Source organism: Phyllobates terribilis, unplaced genomic scaffold (assembly GCF_046119375.1).
Source record: "Phyllobates terribilis strain yellow unplaced genomic scaffold, ASM4611937v1 Scaffold_391__1_contigs__length_1789467, whole genome shotgun sequence".
Lineage (NCBI taxonomy): Eukaryota > Metazoa > Chordata > Amphibia > Anura > Dendrobatidae > Phyllobates > Phyllobates terribilis.
This window is the reverse complement of record NW_027363151.1, coordinates 1,588,151-1,607,865: the sequence shown is the minus strand read 5'-3', so window position 1 is coordinate 1,607,865 and position 19,715 is coordinate 1,588,151. Positions and strand designations below refer to the sequence as shown.

The 19,715-nt window shown below is 47.9% G+C and overlaps 2 protein-coding genes across 3 annotated transcripts in view; both read left to right on the top strand.

Moving 5' to 3' along the window:
* The window catches only part of LOC141224341 (uncharacterized), a 41,523-nt gene extending 28,781 nt beyond the window's left edge, over window positions 1-12,742 (top strand). Inside the window, exons 1-6 of one of the 2 annotated variants that reach the window (XM_073666928.1) lie at window positions 7,648-7,761; window positions 7,891-8,070; window positions 8,154-8,277; window positions 8,357-8,469; window positions 8,653-8,743; window positions 10,696-12,742. In XM_073666928.1, coding sequence (XP_073523029.1) covers window positions 7,690-7,761; window positions 7,891-8,070; window positions 8,154-8,277; window positions 8,357-8,469; window positions 8,653-8,743; window positions 10,696-12,239 — 2,124 coding nt within the window. In that variant the 5' untranslated portion in view covers window positions 7,648-7,689 and the 3' untranslated portion in view covers window positions 12,240-12,742. Of the gene's footprint in view, window positions 1-7,647; window positions 7,762-7,890; window positions 8,071-8,153; window positions 8,278-8,356; window positions 8,470-8,652; window positions 8,744-10,695 lie in introns of those variants that run through there. The other variant, XM_073666929.1, reaches the window with a different exon arrangement.
* On the top strand, window positions 8,761-10,687 carry LOC141224339 (fucolectin-like). The gene has a single exon (XM_073666926.1). The coding sequence runs from the start codon at window positions 9,626-9,628 to the stop codon at window positions 10,163-10,165; it is 540 nt and encodes a 179-aa protein (XP_073523027.1). The 5' UTR covers window positions 8,761-9,625; the 3' UTR covers window positions 10,166-10,687.
* Window positions 12,743-19,715: the final 6,973 nt, after the last annotated feature.

Genomic DNA, 19,715 nt, shown 5'->3' with positions numbered 1-19,715 from the left:
CCTGTCATCCACGGATAGCAAGACAATATGCTGAAACAAACGTCAACTCAAGAGTCAACGTTAAGGCTCATATAACAATGGCCTATGTTTCTTGACCCACCAAAGAAGCACGTCTGGCTTAATCAAGAACAAATGCTGTGTCGTCACATTGGGGAATATGAGAAAATCACTGATGTTTAAAAGTTGTACAAGAGCTCAGGAGCGAAAGTGCGATAGGGACTTATCCGGTATGAAATAAAATATTTTTAACAGGGTTCTGCTAACCTGGTATGGCTGTGTTCACAAAACAGTTATCAAGACGTAGGTAATCAGCTGCTGCAGATCCACAGGTTGTCGGACCAAACCAAAGTAGATGGAGGAAAAACATGGATGGTCCACGCTGCTGGTAGATTGATGAAAGGATCAGGATACACAGAACTGTATTAATTGTCGTTTTATTATCGACACCTTTCGAAGTTGACACTTCTTAAGGATATAACCACATGTAGACACATATAACAGTCAGACAGCTTTATAAGAGGGGCATTCAAATAATGGCGCCAAAGAGGCCCATGATGTGTCAAAGTTCACCTTTTACCGTTATGACAACTCTGAAAAACCAAACGCTGATGAAAATCTGATCCAAAACACTGAGGAAAATAAGACTGGATTGTTAAGTATGAGAAAAATCACTAACGTCTGAATGAGGCCCTACATTGAAAAACCTGTGAGCTTTTACAAAGCCTACCTGAGATAAAATGGAGGATGCTCGGTTTTCATCGGGTACAATGGAAGATGTGCTCTATTTCAGTGTACCTCAGGTAAAATGGAGGAGGCTCTCCAGGCGTACCTCAGGTAAAATGGAGGAGGCTCTCCCGGTGTACCTCAGGTAAAATGGAAGAGGCTCTCCCGGTGTACCTCAGGTAAAATAGAAGAGGCTCTCCCGGTGTACCTCAGGTAAAATGGAAGAGGCTCTCCCGGTGTACCTCAAGTAAAATGTTGGAGGCTCTCCAGGCGTACCTCAGGTAAAATGTCGGAGGCTCTCCAGGCGTACCTCAGGTAAAATGTCGGAGGCTCTCCAGGCGTACCTCAGGTAAAATGTCGGAGGCTCTCCAGGCGTACCTCAGGTAAAATGTCGGAGGCTCTCCAGGCGTACCTCAGGTAAAATGTCGGAGGCTCTCCAGGCGTACCTCAGGTAAAATGTCGGAGGCTCTCCAGGCGTACCTCAGGTAAAATGGAAGAGGCTCTCCCGGCGTACCTCAGGTAAAATGGAAGAGGCTCTCCCGGTGTACCTCAGGTAAAATGGAAGAGGCTCTCCCGGTGTACCTCAGGTAAAATGGAAGAGGCTCTCCCGGTGTACCTCAGGTAAAATGGAAGAGGCTCTCCCGGTGTACCTCAGGTAAAATGGAAGAGGCTCTCCCGGTGTACCTCAGGTAAAATGGAGGAGGCTCTCCAGGTGTACCTCAGGTAAAATGGAAGAGGCCCTCCCGGTGTACCTCAGGTAAAATGGAGGAGGCTCTCCAGGTGTACCTCAGATAAAATGGAGTAGGCGCTCCCTGTGTACCTCAGATAAAATGGAGGAGGCTCTCTTAGTGTACCTTAGATATAATGGAGGAGGCTCTCCTGGTGTAAAACCAGCTCACCATAAAAGCCAGTAAAGTAAATAATATAATTAAGTGGAGGAGGCTCTCTTTCTTTCTTTGAGCACCTCAAAGAAAATCTCTCTGTTTCCAATTGAAAGAAAGAAGGAGGCGACGTAACTTAGCTCCGCTCCGTCCGCCTCGTACACGCGCGACTCCGCTCCGTCCGCCTCGTACACGCGCGGCTCGGCTCCGTACGCCTCGTACACGCGCGGCTCGGCTCCGTACGCCTCGTACACGCGCGGCTCGGCTCCGTACGCCTCGTACACGCGCGGCTCGGCTCCGTACGCCTCGTACACGCGCGGCTCGGCTCCGTACGCCTCGTACAGGCACGGCTCGGCTCCGTACGCCTCGTACACGCGCGGCTCGGCTCTGTACGCCTCATACACGCGCGGCTGCGCTCCGTACGCCTCGTACACGCGCAGCTCCGCTCCGTACGCCTCGTACACGTGCGGCTCCGCTCCGTACGCCTCTTACACACAGGGCTCCGCTCCGTACACCTCGTACACGCGGCTCTGCTACATCCACACTGTAAACCCCTCCTGACCCCACACATAAACTTCAGCTCATCCAGCACCATGACAACCAGCACAGCAGAGTCCTGCATCCACTGAGGCCCCTGATCATGTGACCCCTGACTCCTCCCCTCCTGTGACCTCATCACAGCTCCTGTGCGCACAGAACAGCCATATATGTGGTGGCGGCTCTGCAGGTGAAGGTATGTGGAGGCGGCTCTGCAGGTGGAGGTATGTGGAGGCGGCTCTGCAGGTGGAGGTATGTGGTGGCGGCTCTGCAGGTGGAGGTATGTGGTGGCGGCTCTGCAGTCAGGGCTGCCACCAGGAATTTCGGGGCCCCATACTGTCAAAATTTTCAGGCTCCCTTGAGACTCTGCCCAGGCTCCACCTCCATCCCTCGAACCTTCTACAGTCCCACCGCCTACTCTTGGAAAAACTCCACTTCTGCACCCCGTCCTCAACAGTCACACATTAACAGTTCCCAGTGATCACCAGATCACATAACGTGGGGGAAATAGTATTTAGTCAGCCACCAATTGTGCAAGTTCTCCCACTTACAAAGATGAGGTCGACCTGTAATTGACATCATAGGTCGACCTCGACTATGAGAGACAAAATGAGAAAACAAATCCTGAAAATCACATTGTCTGATTTGTAAAGAAATTTTTTTGCAAATTTTGGTGGAAAATAAGTATTTGGTCAATTACAAAAGTTCATCTCAATACTTTATTTATCCTTTGTTGGCAATGACAGAGGTGAAACGTTTTCTGTAAGTCTTGACAAGGTTGGCACACACTGTTGCTGGTATGTTGGGCCATTCCTCCATGCAGATCTCCTCTAGAGCAATGATGTTTTGGGGTCTGTCGCTGGGCAACACGGACTGTCAACTCCCTCCAAAGGTTTTCTACAGGGTTTAGATCTGGAGGCTGGCTAGGCCACTCCAGGACCTTGAAATTCTTCTTACGAAGCCACTCCTTTGTTGCCCTGGCGGTGAGATCATTGTCATGCTGAAAGACCCAGCCACGTTTCATCTTCATTGCCCTTGCTGATGGAAGGAGGTTTGCACTCAAAATCTCACGATACATGGCCCCATCCATTCTTTCATGTACACGGCTCAGTGGTCCTGGTCCCTTGGCAGAGAAACAGCCCCAAAGCATGATGTTGCCACCCCCATGCTTCACAGTAGGTATGGTGTTCTTTGGATGCAACTCAGCATTCTTTCTCCTCCAAGCACGACGAGTTGTGTTTCTAACCAATCAGTTCAACTTTGGTTTCATCTGACCATATGACATTCTCCCAATACTCTTCTGGATCATCCAAATGCTCTCTAGCAAACTTCAGACGGGCCAGAACATGTAACGACTTAAGCAGGGGGAACCGTCTGACACTGCAGGATCTGAGTTCCTGGCGGCGTAGTGTGTTACTGATGGCAGCCTGTGTAACGTTGGTCGTAGCTCTCTGCAGGTTATTCACTAGGCCTCCCCCTGTGTGGTTCTGGGATTTTTGCTCACCGTTCTTGAGATCATTTTGATCCCACGAGGTGAGATCTTGTGTGGAGCCCCAGATCGTGGGAGATTATCAGTGGTTCTTGTATGTCTTCCATTTTCTAATTATTGCTCCCACAGTTGATTTCTTTACACCAAGCTGCTTTGATCTTCACCATAGTGGAGTTTGGAGTGTGACTGTTTGAGGTTGCGGACTGGTGTCTTTTATACTGATAACAAGTTCAAACAGGTGCCAGTACTACAGGTAATGAGTGGAGGACAGAGGAGCCTCTTAAAGAAGAAGTTGCAGGTCTGTGAGAGACAGAAATCTTGCTTGTTTGTAATTGACCGAATACTTATTTTCCACCAAAATTTGAAAAAAAAAAATCTTTCCAAATCAGAGAATGTGATTTTTAGGATTTGTTTTCTCAATTTGTCTCTCATAGTTGAGATCTAACTGTGATGTGAATTACAGGCCTCTCTCATATTTTTAAGTGGGAGAACTTGTACAATTGGTGGCTGACTAAATAGTCTTTTTTCCCCACTGTACATAGCCAGCAGCTTTTGTTTTGGCCAAAAGATTTTTAAAACCACCACCACGATAAGTTAGACTCTTCTGGCCGGGCCCTACTCTATTCTAACCTATTAAAATTTTCTTAAAGTACCCAATACTCTTTTTAGGTATATTTTTATTTATTTTTCTTTAAGGGAATGTGTCATACACATTTTTTAAAATGACCAATAATACCACATACAAGGATCAAATACCACCACACCATGACCGGACCACATATTACCACCACATAGTGACCGAATAATACCACATACAAGGAATACCGCTGCACCATGACCAGACCACATATTACCACCACATAGTGACCGAATAATACCACACAGAAGGGACAAAAAATGCCACACCATGACCAGACCACATGTTACCACCACATTGTCACCTTATTACAATACTGATCATTAATAAAAAACCATAATACTAATATTACCATAAGTGCCATTATACACCGGAGCTCTGTACATGGTATACAGTGTATAATGTAAGTGTACAGGTAATATAGTGATCATCAGTGACATTATACACTGGAGCTCTGTATATAGTGTCAGTGTACAGGTAATACAGTGATCACCAGTGACATTATACACAGGAGCCCTGTACATAGTATATAGTGTCATTGTACATGTAATACACTGACTCACCAGTGACGTCTCTAGTTGAAGTCCTTCATCTTCACTTTTCTCCTTCATCCAGCACAGACCACCATCACTTCTTCCAGCCAGGACTTGTCTTTGAATAAAATAACACAGTTATGTAGAGCATATTCCCCAACTTCTACATTACACAGCTGAATACAGATGTGCACCCACCATTAATATATAATTAGTCATTATGCAACCCACCATTCCAAATATAATTGTAATCCATCCCTGTGCCCCAAATAACTGTAAATAGCCACTTTCCCCACCTAATAAATATGTAAATTAATTAGAGCCTGTACTCTTTCCCAGAATTTATTACCAGTCACACTCCTGCATCCGCAATGTCCCCCACTCTGTACCTCCTGCTCCCCCGATTCATTATATTTACATGACCCTCTGCCCCAATTCATTATTTCCTGCTCTCCCCACCCCCACCCTCTATTCATCATTTACTCTCCCTCATCCCCCATTCACCATTTGCTTTCCCCACCCCACTCCCAATTCATCATGTGCTTTCCCCACTCCCACTTTTCAATCCACCATTTGCTCTCCCCACCCCTAATTCACCGTTCGCTCTTCCCACCCACCACTCCCAATCCACCATGCGCTCATCCTCCCCCCACTCTCAATCCTCCATGTGCAGCTCACCCCTCCACTCCCAATTCCCCATGTGCAGCTCACACCCCCCACTGCCAATTCCCCATGTGCAGTTCATTCTCCTCACCACTCCCAACATTCCCCCCACTTCCAACTCATCATTATGTGCAGCTCATCCACCCCCCACTGGCAATTCCCCGTCACGTGCAGCTCATCCTCCCCCACTGCCAATTCCCCATCACGTGCAGCTCATCCTCCCCCCACTGCCAATTCCCCATGTGCAGTTCATCCTCCTCACCACACCCAACATTCCCCCCACTCCCAACTCATCATTATGTGCAGCTCATCCACCCCCCACTGGCAATTCCCCATCACGTGCAGCTCATCCTCCCCCACTGCCAATTCCCCATCACGTGCAGCTCATCCTCCCCCCACTGCTAATTCCCCATGTGCAGCTAATCCTCCCCCACTGCCAACTCCCCATGTGCAGCTCATCCTCCCCCACTGATAATTCCCCATGTGCAGCTCATCCTCCCCCACTGCCAATTTTCCATGTGCAGCTAATTCCCCATGTGCAGCTCATCCTCCCCCACTGCCAATTCCCCATATGCAGCTCATCCTCCTCCCACTCCAAATTCCCCATCATGTGCAGCTCATCCTCTCCCCACTCCCAATTCCCCATCACGTGCAGCTCATCCTCTCCCCACTGATAATTCCCCATGTGCAGCTCATCCTCCCCCACTGCCAATTCCCCATGTGCAGCTCATCCTCCTCCCACTCCAAATTCCACATCATGTGCAGCTCATCCTCTCCCCCCTCCCAATTTCCCATCACGTGCAGCTCATCCTCCCCCACTGCTAATTCCCCATGTGCAGCTCATCCTTCCCCACTGCCAATTCCCCATGTGCAGTTCATCCTCCTCCCACTCCAAATTCCCCATGATGTGCAGCTCATCCTCCCCCAACTGCTAATTCCCATGTGCAGCTCATCCTCCCCCACTGTCAATTCCCCATGTGCAGCTCATCCTCCTCCCACTCCAAATTCCCCACCATGTGCAGCTCATCCTCCCTCCACTCCCAATTCCCCATCATGTGCAGCTCATCCTCCCCCCACTCCATTTAATTTTTTTAAAAAAAATTAAATTGTCATACTTACCCCACATACGATCCCTGCAGCATCCTGGCGCTCCTGTTGCGATGAGGAGGTGCACGCCGCCACCGGGTGCTCCTGACTCCTGAAGTATGAAGGAGCTGCTGCAGCGGCGCAGCTTCAGTAAGGAACTCGGTGCCAATATGTGCGCCATCTAAGGCGGTGTGCGCCCCAGTGCTCGGCACTTTATTGCAGCATGGAGTGCCGTGCATGGAGCGCCGTGAGCAGACGCACAAGAGGGGTCCCTGACTAGACCCGGCCCCTCTCTGTACTGCTGCTCACGGGGCCCCAAACAGCAGTAAGGGCAGTGATGCCCTGATGGCGGCCCTGTCTGCAGGTGGAGGTATGTGGAGATTCCCCATTATTGTCTCTCAGAATTTGCCGTTATTCACACTATGCGTCTATTTTGTGTCTGTTTTTTTTGCATGGTGAAATAAATCATCCCTCTGATTGACCGCTGGCTGCTCGCAGGGAGGCAGCAGGGAGGCAGCTGACAATCAGTGTGATGTCGTCAGTCACGTCCCATCAAGAAAGCAGAGCCAAAGAGAAGCCGCTGCTCCGTCTACGTGACTCATTAGAAGCCGCAGAGTCACTGGCAGGAGCAGTCCGTGACCGCTCTGTTCCCGCAGACATTGAGGCAGGGCAGGCAGGCAGTTAGGAACTATCTGCCTTTTACTTCTTCTGCCCATAGTTATAAAAATAATATAGTCCTGGATAAACTCTTTAACACACAGCTATCATCCGTGGACAGGCTGTTCTTTTTCGTGGACCTATTCACTTGAATAAGCAAGTTTAGGGCAGGACAAGAAAATATCCCTAAATAATCTACTATGTCCGTGTTCACACCACGAGTGCAGCGTTCAGGCCAAACCTCCTCCGGTCCTCAAAGCGAAGCTCATTAACGGCCGCCATAAAAATCCACTTCTTCTTCCGGCATCATCCAGGATCAGATCCACAGATTACTGCTTTATACCGGAATCAGTGATTGTATTATTACATAGAATTATTGATGACGTTACATCTTCTCATCTTCTTCTCATTCAGGTCTCTACAATATCGGATCCTCTCAGTGAAGATCTTCTATATAAGAGAAGTTTCCTGTCAAAGGTTGATATGGACAGAGACAAGATGGCGGAGAGGATATACCACCTCACCCTAGAGATCCTGTTCCGGCTTACTGGAGAGGTGAGAGATTCTGATGACGTCACATTACATCATTCTTATCTATGGGAATAACAGATGGACAGAACTGGAGAGGTGAGGACTCTGGAAATGTCTGGAGGGAGATTTATTAATGTGTCTCTCCATAACCAGGATTACATAGTAGTGAAGAAGACCTCTAGTGAGCGGTGTCAGAACCCTGTGTCTGAGGGATGGGGAAGACCCCTGAGCCCAATCACGGGGCCTCCACCTCACCCCCTGATACATGAGGACATCAAAGACCAGAAGATCCTAGAACTCACCTACAAGATGATTGAGCTGCTGACTGGAGAGGTGAAGCTGCTGGGAATGCTGGGACATTATACAGTAACGCTATGGAGGGATCGGGGGGATGACGGTATCATTGTATGTGTCAGGTTCCTATAAGATGTCAGGATGTCGCTGTCTATTTCTCCATGGAGGAGTGGGAATATTTAGAAGAACACAAAGATCTGTACAAGGACTTCATGATGGAGGTTCCCCAGTCCCTCACATCACCAGGTAATAGGACTAATTACACACGGCCTATAATTATCTGTATGTAAAGAATGAATTCAGTCCCTGTATGTGTTTCCTCCAGATCTATCCAGTAAGAGGACAACACCAGAGAGATGTCCCCGTCCTCTTCTTCCACAGGACTGTAAACAAGAAGACCCCAATGTTCCTCAGGATCATCAGATAGATGGAGAGAAGGTGTCATGAGATCTCCCCTATGATGTGTAGACGGCTGTGAGGGTCTTGTGCTCAGTCTTGTTTTATCCACCAGTATTATATGTTTTATACTTGTGTAATGAGAGCGGTGGAGATGGCAGGATTAGAGCTGATCATAGATGGGACTTCTCCATCTGTCTGTGACTTTTACAATATTTGTTTCAGGGTGAAGATCTGACCCATATTAATACTACAGAGACATATGTGAGGGGTGATGAGCGGTGTAAAGAGGAGATTCCTACATATGACCACCCAGGTGAGTAGTGACCACTAGATACAGAGACGTCACAGATCCTGTGGTCATTATATTATGAGTTTGATCACACAAGTAATTGACGTGCATTTTACTTGCAGATAGATTTGATGCATAACAAAAAAAGCTTTTTTTTGCACCTTTTTTGATTAACGCATTTTGGCAGCAAAGTTTCATTGGTTAAATGGAATTTTATTTGCTGCAGAGAGCCGCCATGTCTCCAATTGTAATGTAGTTGTGAGTTGCCAGATTACAGCTGAATGTCAAGAAGAGAGCCGGGCCACACACAGAAGTCAGGCAGGTGAACATCTAAGCTGGAGAAGCCAAGGTCAATATCTAGCAGCAGTACACGTCCCGGAAGGACAGTCAAGTGAGAAGCCAAACCATTCTGCGGTCAACAAGAAGTATGTAGGCAGATCAGAAAAGGGTTTAGAAGTAGGGTCAGGTAATAATCTGGTCAAGGTCCAGTTTTGATTCTCCATTGAACATTTCTGTAGAAAAGATCAGTGACAATACACACAAAGGAAATAAACGTGTCTATAACAAAACAGGTGTAATTGCAATAATGTTCTAGGAGAAATACTTCATTTTCTGGAACAATTTTAAGGGCGTCAACTATTTCAACCATGACTGTGTACAGAGAAATGTGAGACAATATAGAGATTAAAAATACAATTTATTAGATCGCAGTTGAAAACACATAAAAATACAAAAAGCCATTTAAGAGGGATAAACGTAATCACAAAAAACAATGGAATGAGGCATCTGGATGAGTCCTGGATAAGTCCTAAGCATACAGCCTTGAAGGGGTATTCTCACCTCCAAAATCCTATCCCAAAATATAGTAGGTAGGATAATAATAATAGAAAATGCCTCCAATTAGAAATGTACTCCGAGTGTCCTGGGATCACCACGCTGACGTACCGACCCCCATCTTCTCTGATTCTACTGGGATCTGTGGTTCTGGCTCTGGGATGCGCTCCGGCACCTGTAGCCACAAACATAGCAAGGACCAGAGTGGCCTCCCAGGTGTCGGACTATCCGTATGCCACCAGGAGCATATTGGCTAAGAACGCCATCGATGGGAACAAAGACACCGACTTCAGTAGTGGCTTCTGCACCCACACCAACCTGGAGAAGGATCCCTGGTGGAAGCTGGACCTGGGCCAGAGCTACAAGATATCCAGCATCGCCATAACTAACAGGATGGACTGTGGTCTGGAGCGACTGATGGGGGCCGAGGTCCGAATCGGGAACTCCCCTGACAATAACATTCCAGTGTGCGGCACAGTCACAAATGTGGTCTCTGCCACCATGTCCTTCTGCTGTAAGGGGATGGAGGGTCGCTACGTCAGCGTGGTGATCCCAGGACACTCGGAGTACCTGTCGATGTGTGAGGTCGAGGTTTATTCAGACTCCAATTAGAAATGTGGTATAGTTCTCCTGATTCTTTGTCACTTATCCCATGTGCAGAGCATTGCAGTAGCTTAGGTATCCATAGTTATGACCACTAGCAACTAACTTGCAATGCCCTGAACATGGGGTAAGCGACATAGCGAATCAAAAGAACTATACTACATTTCTAATTGGAGATATTTGCTAATCTTATTTTTATTATACCTACTACATATTGGTATAGTTTCTCAGAGATGGGAATACCCCATCTTCATTGTTTTTATGGCGTGTATTTTTCTCTGTTGCTTTAGATTGTAATGTAATAAAGCTTATTTTTAATCCTCCCTTTATTGCCTCAAAAGTTTCTGCGTATATGTATTATGTTCGTCGATGGTACGTTAGGGGTTCAGTACCATGGGATTTGTGCACAGGTGGCTCACCACTGTCTTAGGTCATAGTTTCATTATACTTTGATTTGTATAGAATTATGTATAGAGAAATGTTATAAAATATAAGGCATTGATATTAAAAAATAATAAAATCAGATTTATTCTTGGCAGATGACTGTGGTGTCAAACCAGATACCTATGAAAAGCGTGCCATTATTCCAGCTATACCTCCAGCCCTTCAGAGCAGAAATCAATCATCTGAGCCTTTTCAATCCGTCATCTACTTGGATTCATCACAGACTGTTAAGCAAAATGAAAGCCAGAGAAGGGATGTCGAACATCAAATAATTCCCACAGGGAAGAAACCATTTTCCTGTTCAGAATGTGGGAAATGTTTTAAAACTAAATATAAATTGCTTTCACATCAGAGAAGTCACACAGGAGAAAAGCCGTTTTCATGTTCAGAATGTGGGAAATGTTTCAGCGATAAGTCATATTTGCTTAAACATTACAGAAGTCATACAGGAGAGAAGCCATATTCATGTTCAGAATGTGGGAAATGTTTTATCCAGAAACGAGATCTTCATAAACATCAAACATTTCACACAGGAGAGAAGCCATATTCATGTTCAGAATGTGGGAAATGTTTTATCCAGAAACCAGATCTTCATAAACATCAAAGAATTCACACTGGAGAAAAGCCATATTTATGTCAAGAATGTGGGGAATGTTTTGAACATAAATCTAAATTGCTTATGCATCAAAGAAGTCACACAGGAGAAAAGCCATTTTCATGTTCAGAATGTGCGAAATGTTTCAGCAATAAGTCAGATTTGCTTAAACATTACAGAAGTCATACAGGAGAGAAGCCATATTCATGTTCAGAATGTGGGAAATGTTTTCTCCAGAAATCAGATCTTCATAAACATCAAAGAATTCACACAGGAGAGAAGCCATATTCATGTTCAGAATGTGGGAAATGTTTTATCCGGAAACCAGATCTTCAAAGACATCAAAGAATTCACACTGGAGAAAAGCCATATTTATGTCCAGAATGTGGTAAATGTTTTATCCAGAAACCAGATCTTCAAAAACATCAAAGAATTCACACTGGAGAAAAGCCATATTCATGTCAAGAATGTGGGGAATGTTTTGAACATAAATCTAAATTGCTTATGCATCAAAGAAGTCACACAGGAGAAAAGCCATTTTCATGTTCAGAATGTGCGAAATATTTCAGCAAGAAGTCAGATTTGCTTAAACATTACAGAAGTCATACAGGAGAGAAGCCATATTCATGTTCAGAATGTGGGAAATGTTTTATCCAGAAATCAGATCTTCATAAACATCAAAGAATTCACACAGGAGAGAAGCCATATTCATGTTCAGAATGTGGGAAATGTTTTATCCGGAAACCAGATCTTCAAAGACATCAAAGAATTCACACTGGAGAAAAGCCATATTTATGTCCAGAATGTGGGAAATGTTTTACCCAGAAACCAGATCTTCATAAACATTACAGAAGTCATACAGGAGAGAAGCCATATTCATGTTCAGAATGTGGGAAATGTTTTATCCAGAAACCAGATCTTCAAAAACATCAAAGAATTAACACTGGAGAAAAGTCATATTCATGTCCAGAATGTGGGAAATGTTTCACCCAGGGTTCATGTTTAATACAGCATATACAGTTACACAAAATAAAAAGTGATTAATAGAAGGACTTACTAGGCCGATCGCAGAGACCATTCAGTTTAGCTGGAGGGAAGCACTCAAACGAACCGTTATGGAAAAGGACCCCCGCTTACACAAATATGTATAACCCGGCATGAGTATAGATCAATATTCGGCCTGATCTTTTATGCCGACGGGGGCGCTGCCCACACACTCCCCTGTGATGACCTCACGTGGGCTGGTCTCCGCCCTTCTTGGTTTTATTCAATCTCTAATTTTCTGCGATAACTCCTCACTGGTTGATCGCAGAAGTTAGCAAGTGATGCCATCTTTTTTATTGCAAATTTACCTGTGATGGATCAACCCCGTACTCCAAGATTTTTCCACATGGGGGTTGTCGTAGCACCTATGCAGCTAATGGGACATAATGTTACAAAGTGGGGTGAATATTGTGGATCACATATTGTTGGACATTTTGTGATGTGACCAAAGCACTCCTGGCCCCCACCTTCCTGTGCTCACTTAGCAGGGGCAAACAGACAATGTGCTGATTAATGGGTTGTTGCCTAACTGCTGTCTGGGAGCCTATTGTGGGTATTATCTGGTGAGAACAATGGGTGCTAAAAATAGCCTGTGTGATTCTCTATAAAACCTGCTTGTAAGAATAAAAGTTTTAGTCCATCTTGGAGACACAGTGCGATAGTCATATTTTATATATCCCAGTGTAAGAAAAGCTTTTCCATGTCAGGGGCAGGCAGAAGAAGATTGGACATCTGCGGATGGGGTAACTAGCTCCCGTCACACTACCTTTACTTAGAGACCACACATTACATGACTGCTGTCCGTTATTTTCATTTTCAGAAAGGCTCTAACTTGCTTCTTTAAGAGTGGTCTTGGCCAGTTTTGGATTGCATCTACTTTACTGATCTGGGGTTTGATCTCGCCTCTACCTACTACATATCCTAGTTATTCGGCCTCTTTATTTCCCATGGCAAAATGTTTTCAGATTTATAGAAAACCCTGCCTTCCTGAGAGGATCAAACACCGACTGGACCTTTTGCAGGTGACATCTCCAATCTGGGCTGAAGATTACAATATATAAAGTATGATGCAGTGTAATTCTTATGGATTGCGAGGATCCAGTCCATGGCACTCTGGAAGGTGGCCAGGGCTCCCTTTTGACAAAACAGCATCCGGACATATTGGAAACATCCGTTGGGCATAGAGAAGGCAGTCTTCTCCTTGGCTTCTTGTGACATGGGGATTTGCCAATATTTCTTAGTTAAATCCAAGGTGGTTATGTGGCGCCCCTGAGAGTTCAGTCGCGACAGGGGTACTGCACTTCATGGAATGAGGTGTGGTATCTCCTCTCCGAGGTAAGGATGGAGCACCACACAGGGCCCCACCACACATCCAACACTACACACTCCCATTCTGAAGGGGGTTTAGAGCACAATGTGCTACCCCAGTCCTGAATGGAGGAGTAAGGGGGGGACCAAAAGTAGGGGGAACCTTGTAGTGAGTAGGGTGGAGGAAGCACTTTACGGTTACACTAATACATCCATATAAATATGGATGCCATCTTTAATACCGGGTTTTTTGTCGCAGTTCCCTGGAGGTGACAGTTAGTACAAGCTGCATCTGCCTCAGGAGGCTGTGATTCCCGGTCTCAGGCCTTGAGATTGGGGGCTGGGGCAGAGTTAAGTTACAGCTGGCTGTGTCCTATGTCTTAGTCCACACCAGAAGGCCTAGGAGGGGAGCAGAGGAGAAGAGCTCCACAGGCGAAAGGATCTCAGGGGATGTGGACGGAGCAGAGTCGCCACCTGCTACCCTTATTCTGGCCCCGCCAGAGAGACTCCTGCCGCAAGAGGGGGTACCGGTCCCCGATTATCTGACTTTGTACTCCAGGTCTCTGTCAGAAAAGTCCGGAGGCTGAAGTGGATCCCAGGGGGAATATGGATGGAGCGGAGTCGCCACCTGTATCCCCTTAATCTGCGTCTATCCAGAGGGACCCCAGCCTTACGCCACGTTTACACACCAGTCACCAATAAGGGACCTAGGCGGTCCGGGGGCTACAAGCCACCTTCAGCGGACATTGCGGTACCCGTACGGGACTTAGTAGGGGCACGAGGCGGTTCTAGTACAGCAAGTGAGAGGAACACACTGGTGGAGGGGTTTTGTCTGGTGCATCCGAGCTACCCGGAGTGAGCTGAACCCCATCCTGGTGGCCGCAGCGCGCCGTGAGGAACAAAGAGAAGCTTTGTGGCTGAAAACAAGTCTACCGTGAGTAAAACCTGGATGACTTCATACACCGCCTCTTCTCTCTCATTTCTGCGCGGCACCGCACCCACCATTCCTCTGCACTGCACTTCTTCTACTCTGCCCTGAGGCCTGGCTCCACCTGCAGGGAGCTATTCCATCCCAAGCTGCTAGAACACCGGCCTCAGAGGACTGGCGCAGCGCTGGTGGTCCTCAGCAGAAACCACAGGTGGCGTAGCCGACAAATAACCACTCATCCACTACCCCATATTTTTAATGTGTGCGCCCTGGCCACGGACTGGGCCAAGGCCACCACTGCATCCCCCTCTACCACCGGCCCGCAGTCCGAGTACACCTTTCCCACGGAGGGCTAACGCTACCTGAGTAGTAGTGGGTCACAAAGTTATATACTTTGCCAGCCCACGTCTCGCGATCAGGTCATCTACACACGGCATCTGATATGCGTTGAACTTGGACTTCATTCAGCTTCCTATAATCATTACAGAACCTCCATTCGCCATCAGGTTTTGGAACCAGGACAATAGGGCTACACCACCCTCTCTGATTCCTCAAATACTCAGAGATTCCTTGGAGAATAGCTCTCGCCAGGCCTCAGGAATTAGATAGGGCTTCAAGTTCACCCGCACATGGGATTCCATCAGAACCTCATGTTCTATGACCTTTGTACAAAATAGCAAATCTAAGAACAGGTCCCTGTTCTGCTGCAACAACTCCCGCACTGCTATTTTTGAGCCTTCAACGGCATCTTTGCTATTATGACTCTTTCAACATCTGCTTCTGGCTTGTCCAGAAAACACGGAGTTTCAACTGGCTCCCTATCTTGCCACATATGTACACTTGGTACAGTTTTAGTCTTCTAGGTTATTATTATTAATTAATATAGCGCCATTAATTCCATGGCGCTTTACATGTGAAAAAGGGGTATACATAGCAGACAAGAAGTACAATAGTTTAAACAAAAACAAGTCACCGACTGGCACAGGAGGCGAGAGGACCCTGCCCGTGAGGGCTCACAGTGTAGAAGGGGGGTGAGGATACCGTAGGTGAGGGTACAGCTGGTCATGCAGTGAGGGTTACTGCAGTTTGTAGGCTTATCGGAAGAGGTCGGTCTTCAGGTTCCTTTTGAAGGTTTCCACAGTAGGCGAGAGTCTGACGTGTTGGAGTAGAGAGTTCCAGAGTAGGGGGGATGCATGGGAGAAATCTTGTATGCAATTGTGGGAAGAGGAGAAAGGAGCAGAGTAGAGAAGGTGGTCCTGTGAGGATCGGAGGTTGCATGCAAGTAGGTACCGGGAGACTAGGTCATAGATATATGGAGGAGACAGGCTATGGATGGTTTTGTATGCCAAGGTTAGGGTCTTGAACTTTAGTCTCTGGGCAATGGGGAGCCAGTGCAGGGATTGGCAGCGGGAAGAGACAGGAGAATATCGTGGGGACAGGTGCATTAGTTGGGCAGCAGAGTTTAGGATAGATTGCAGGGGTGCGAGAGTGTTAGAAGAGAGACCACAGAGCAGGAGGTTGCAGTAGTCGAGGAGAGAGATGATGAGGGCACGCACTAGTGTTTTTGCAGATTCATGGTTGAGGAATGTGCGGATCCGGGAAATATTTTTGAATTGGAGTCGGCATGAAGTGGAAAGGCCTTGGATATGAGGTGACATCCAGGCCACTAGAACTTCCGCACAACCACTTATCCACTTTTATCCACATCCAAATGGTCAAGACATGTAAATGGAGCATGTCCATCATCCTTCGTCTACATGGTCAGGGTACCAACAATCGCTCCACTATTTCCTCTCTGACCTTAATAACGCTGTACAATAACTCCCCACTCAACATAAAATAGGGAAACCTGGTGTCAGCCCGTGGCTCTTGCGCTATACTGTTTAGGACAGCATCCTCGTGAAAGCAATTGACGTCAACTTTCTTTCCAGGGATCAGCTGGAGAGGAAATGTGTACCTCACTAGGGTCAACAAACTTTCTAAGACTAGCAGTCCAGTCACTTGCCGACAATTCCCCATTACAGGACAAGCTTGTGGCCCCTTATTGCGTGGAAAGATCGCACTGCAAACTGGATACACATAGTATGAACAGTGGCAACCCAGGCTACAGTCCATCTGCTTGGAAGTCAGGGGACAATGGGGTGCTATATGGCCTGAGCCGTGATATTTCCAGCATATATTGCCAGCTGGAACCTTTGGTATAACCTCCCCTGAGCCTTTTGATCTTGGACGACCCACCCCTTTTTGGGGGTCCCCAAGGAACCATCGACCCCGTGATATCTTTCGAACAGTCTGACCAGGTCATCTGTATTCCGGGGATCCCCCTGGGCAACCCAAGTCTGTATTGGCCTCGGAAAGGAGTGCACAAACCGGTACATTACCACTTGCTCTACCATCTGCACAGGGGTAGAGGTCTCTGCCTGCAACCATTTTTGAATGTGGTTCAGCAAATCAAACATTTGGTAGGGAGGGGGTTTGTCACAGTGATATGCCAAGCGGTGGACACGTTGTACCCTGACAGTCATTGTCACTCCTAAGCGCATCTTTTAAGGCTAAGTCAGAGTAGGCCTTCTGGAGCTCCCCCGTTAAGTATGGCATCAGCACATTGCCCTGGTGAGAGTTTCTCCCTCTCGTCGAATCTTTCAAAAATGGCCTCTGTGTCGTCACCCTTGGTCATTTTTTGCAGGGCTCTCCTTACTGCCTTCTGGATGGAGACATCATCAGCTGACCTTGGAGTCGAATCTACCACCATGCCACGAACCTCTGTTGCATAAGCAGCTTATTTGTCTTCTGTTGCGCCAGCTGTTGTCGGTACTGCTGCTACAGCTGGGCTTGTACCAGGTGTTTCACTAGGTTCTCCATGCTATCTGATGTTATTTGCTGGCTTATGGCCGCCTTCGTCCAGGGCATGCAGTACCTCTGTAGCAGTCACACGTGTTCCCTGGGAACTCTGCCCGTATTTCTAACACCCATTGTGGGAATGCTACTCACTTGGGTGCGTGGTGAGGTAACACGGGAACTGTTTCCATTTATATGTCCTTGCTGGGTTATTGGTTCTTCATAAACCACATCACAAGCAAAGGAAAATAAACGGCATTCAATGGAGGCAAAACAAAGTAAACAGTTCCAACAAGGGCACTTTAGAGACAGTCTAGGGGTCTCAAACACGCGGCCCGATGCGGCCCCTCCGGCTGCTTCTTGCGGCCCGCAGGCACATAGACCCCATAATGATCGCGGCTCTCTCCAGCAGCCGCCGATATCAGTGCTGTAGTACAGTGTATTGCGGCGCAGAGACCGTCTCTCTGCACAGCAATATCAGTGCCAGCCACCGGCCTATCAGAGGCCAGCAGCTGACCTCTGCGTCCCAACGCGGCGGCGTATGACATCACTGCCATGTACAGATGTCAGCTGCTGGCCTCTGATAGGTTGGCGGCTGGCACTGGTATTGCTGTGCAGAGAGCCGGTCTCTGCGCGGCAATACACTGCAATACAGCGCTGATATCGGCGGCTGCTGGAGAAAGCCGCGATCGTTACGGGGTCTGTGCCTGCGGGCCACAGGTGCAGAAAGGACGCCGAGGGAACGGAGGACAGGTGAGAATATATATATATTTTTTTCTCTGTCATGTGAAATACAGCACAGGGGACCTGTGCTCAGTATATGGAGGGGGGCACCGTGTGCAGTATGGGGGGACGGGGACCCTGAGCGCAGTATGGGGGGACGGGGACCCTGAGCGCAGTATGGGGGGACGGGGACCATGAGCGCAGTATGTGGGGGGAACCTGAGTGCAGTATGGGGGGACGGGGACCATGAGCGCTCTATGGCGGGGGACGGGGACCCTGAGCGCAGTATGGGGGGGACTGGGATCCTGAGCGCTGTATGGGGTGGGCTGGGACCCTGAGCGCTGTATGGGGGGAGGGGGACCCTGAGTGCAATATGGGGGGACGGGGACCCTGTGCGCAGTATGGGGGGGGGCGGCCCTGTGCGCAGTATGGGGGGGACACCTGGATGGGGGACATGTCTGCAACATGGGGACCTGTATGGGGGACATGTCTGCAACATAAGGACCAGGATGGGGGACCATGTCTGTAATATGGGGGACCATGTCTGCAATATGGGGTACCTGGATGGGGGATCATGTCTGCAATATGGGGGGACCTGGATGGGGGACCATGTCTGCAATATGAAGGCCATGTCTGCGATATGGGGGACCTGGATGGGAGACCATGTCTGCAATATGGGGACCATGTCTGCAATATGAAGGCCATGTCTGCAATAAGGGGGACCTGGATGGGGGACCATGTCTGCAATATGGGGGACCATGTCGGCAATATGGGGGACCATGTCTGCAATATGGAGGACCTGGATGGAAGACCATGTCTGTTGGATGGGGGACCTGGATGGGGGACCATGTCTGCAATATGAAGGCCACGTCTGCAATATGGGGGACCTGGATGGGGGACCATGTCTGCAATATGGGGGACCATGTCGGCAATATGGAGGACCTGGATGGGAGACCATGTCTGCTGGATGGGGACCTGGATGGGGGACCATGTCTGCAATATGGGGGACCTGGAGGGGAGACCATGTCTGCAATATGGCGGACCTGGAGGGGAGACCATGTCTGCAATATGGGGGACCTGGAGGGGAGACCATGTCTGCAAGATGAGGACCAGTTCAAAAGGTGTATAGAAAATAAAATGGTATCACTAAAAATGTCACTTTGTCATGCAAATAATGCGGCCCCCCAAATTAAATGTTTTTCCATGTGCGGCCCATATGCCCAGCTGAGTTTGAGACCCCTGGTCTAGGACAACCACCTCTGTGATATATACCTCCCATCAACTGTGTGTCCGAAAGCCACCTTACATCATCTTAGACCGAACAAGGAGTTAATGGCTGAAATACATACACACATGTATACAGCCATAGTGAGGTAAGTGAAGGTGCATAGAAACTGACAGCTTCCTTCATGCACATACACTCCCATCATCATTCATCTTAGTGACACAGAACTCGCTCTATTCAGATGGTGCAGATAGATAACTCGGGATACTCCTCTCCGTACACCTCGTACACACGCGGCTCCGCTCCGTACACCTCGTACACACACGGCTCTGCTCCGTACACCTCGTACACACACGGCTCTGCTCCGTACACCTCGTACACACACGGCTCCGCTCCGCACACCTCGTACACACACGGCTCTGCTCCGTACACCTCGTACACACACGGCTCTGCT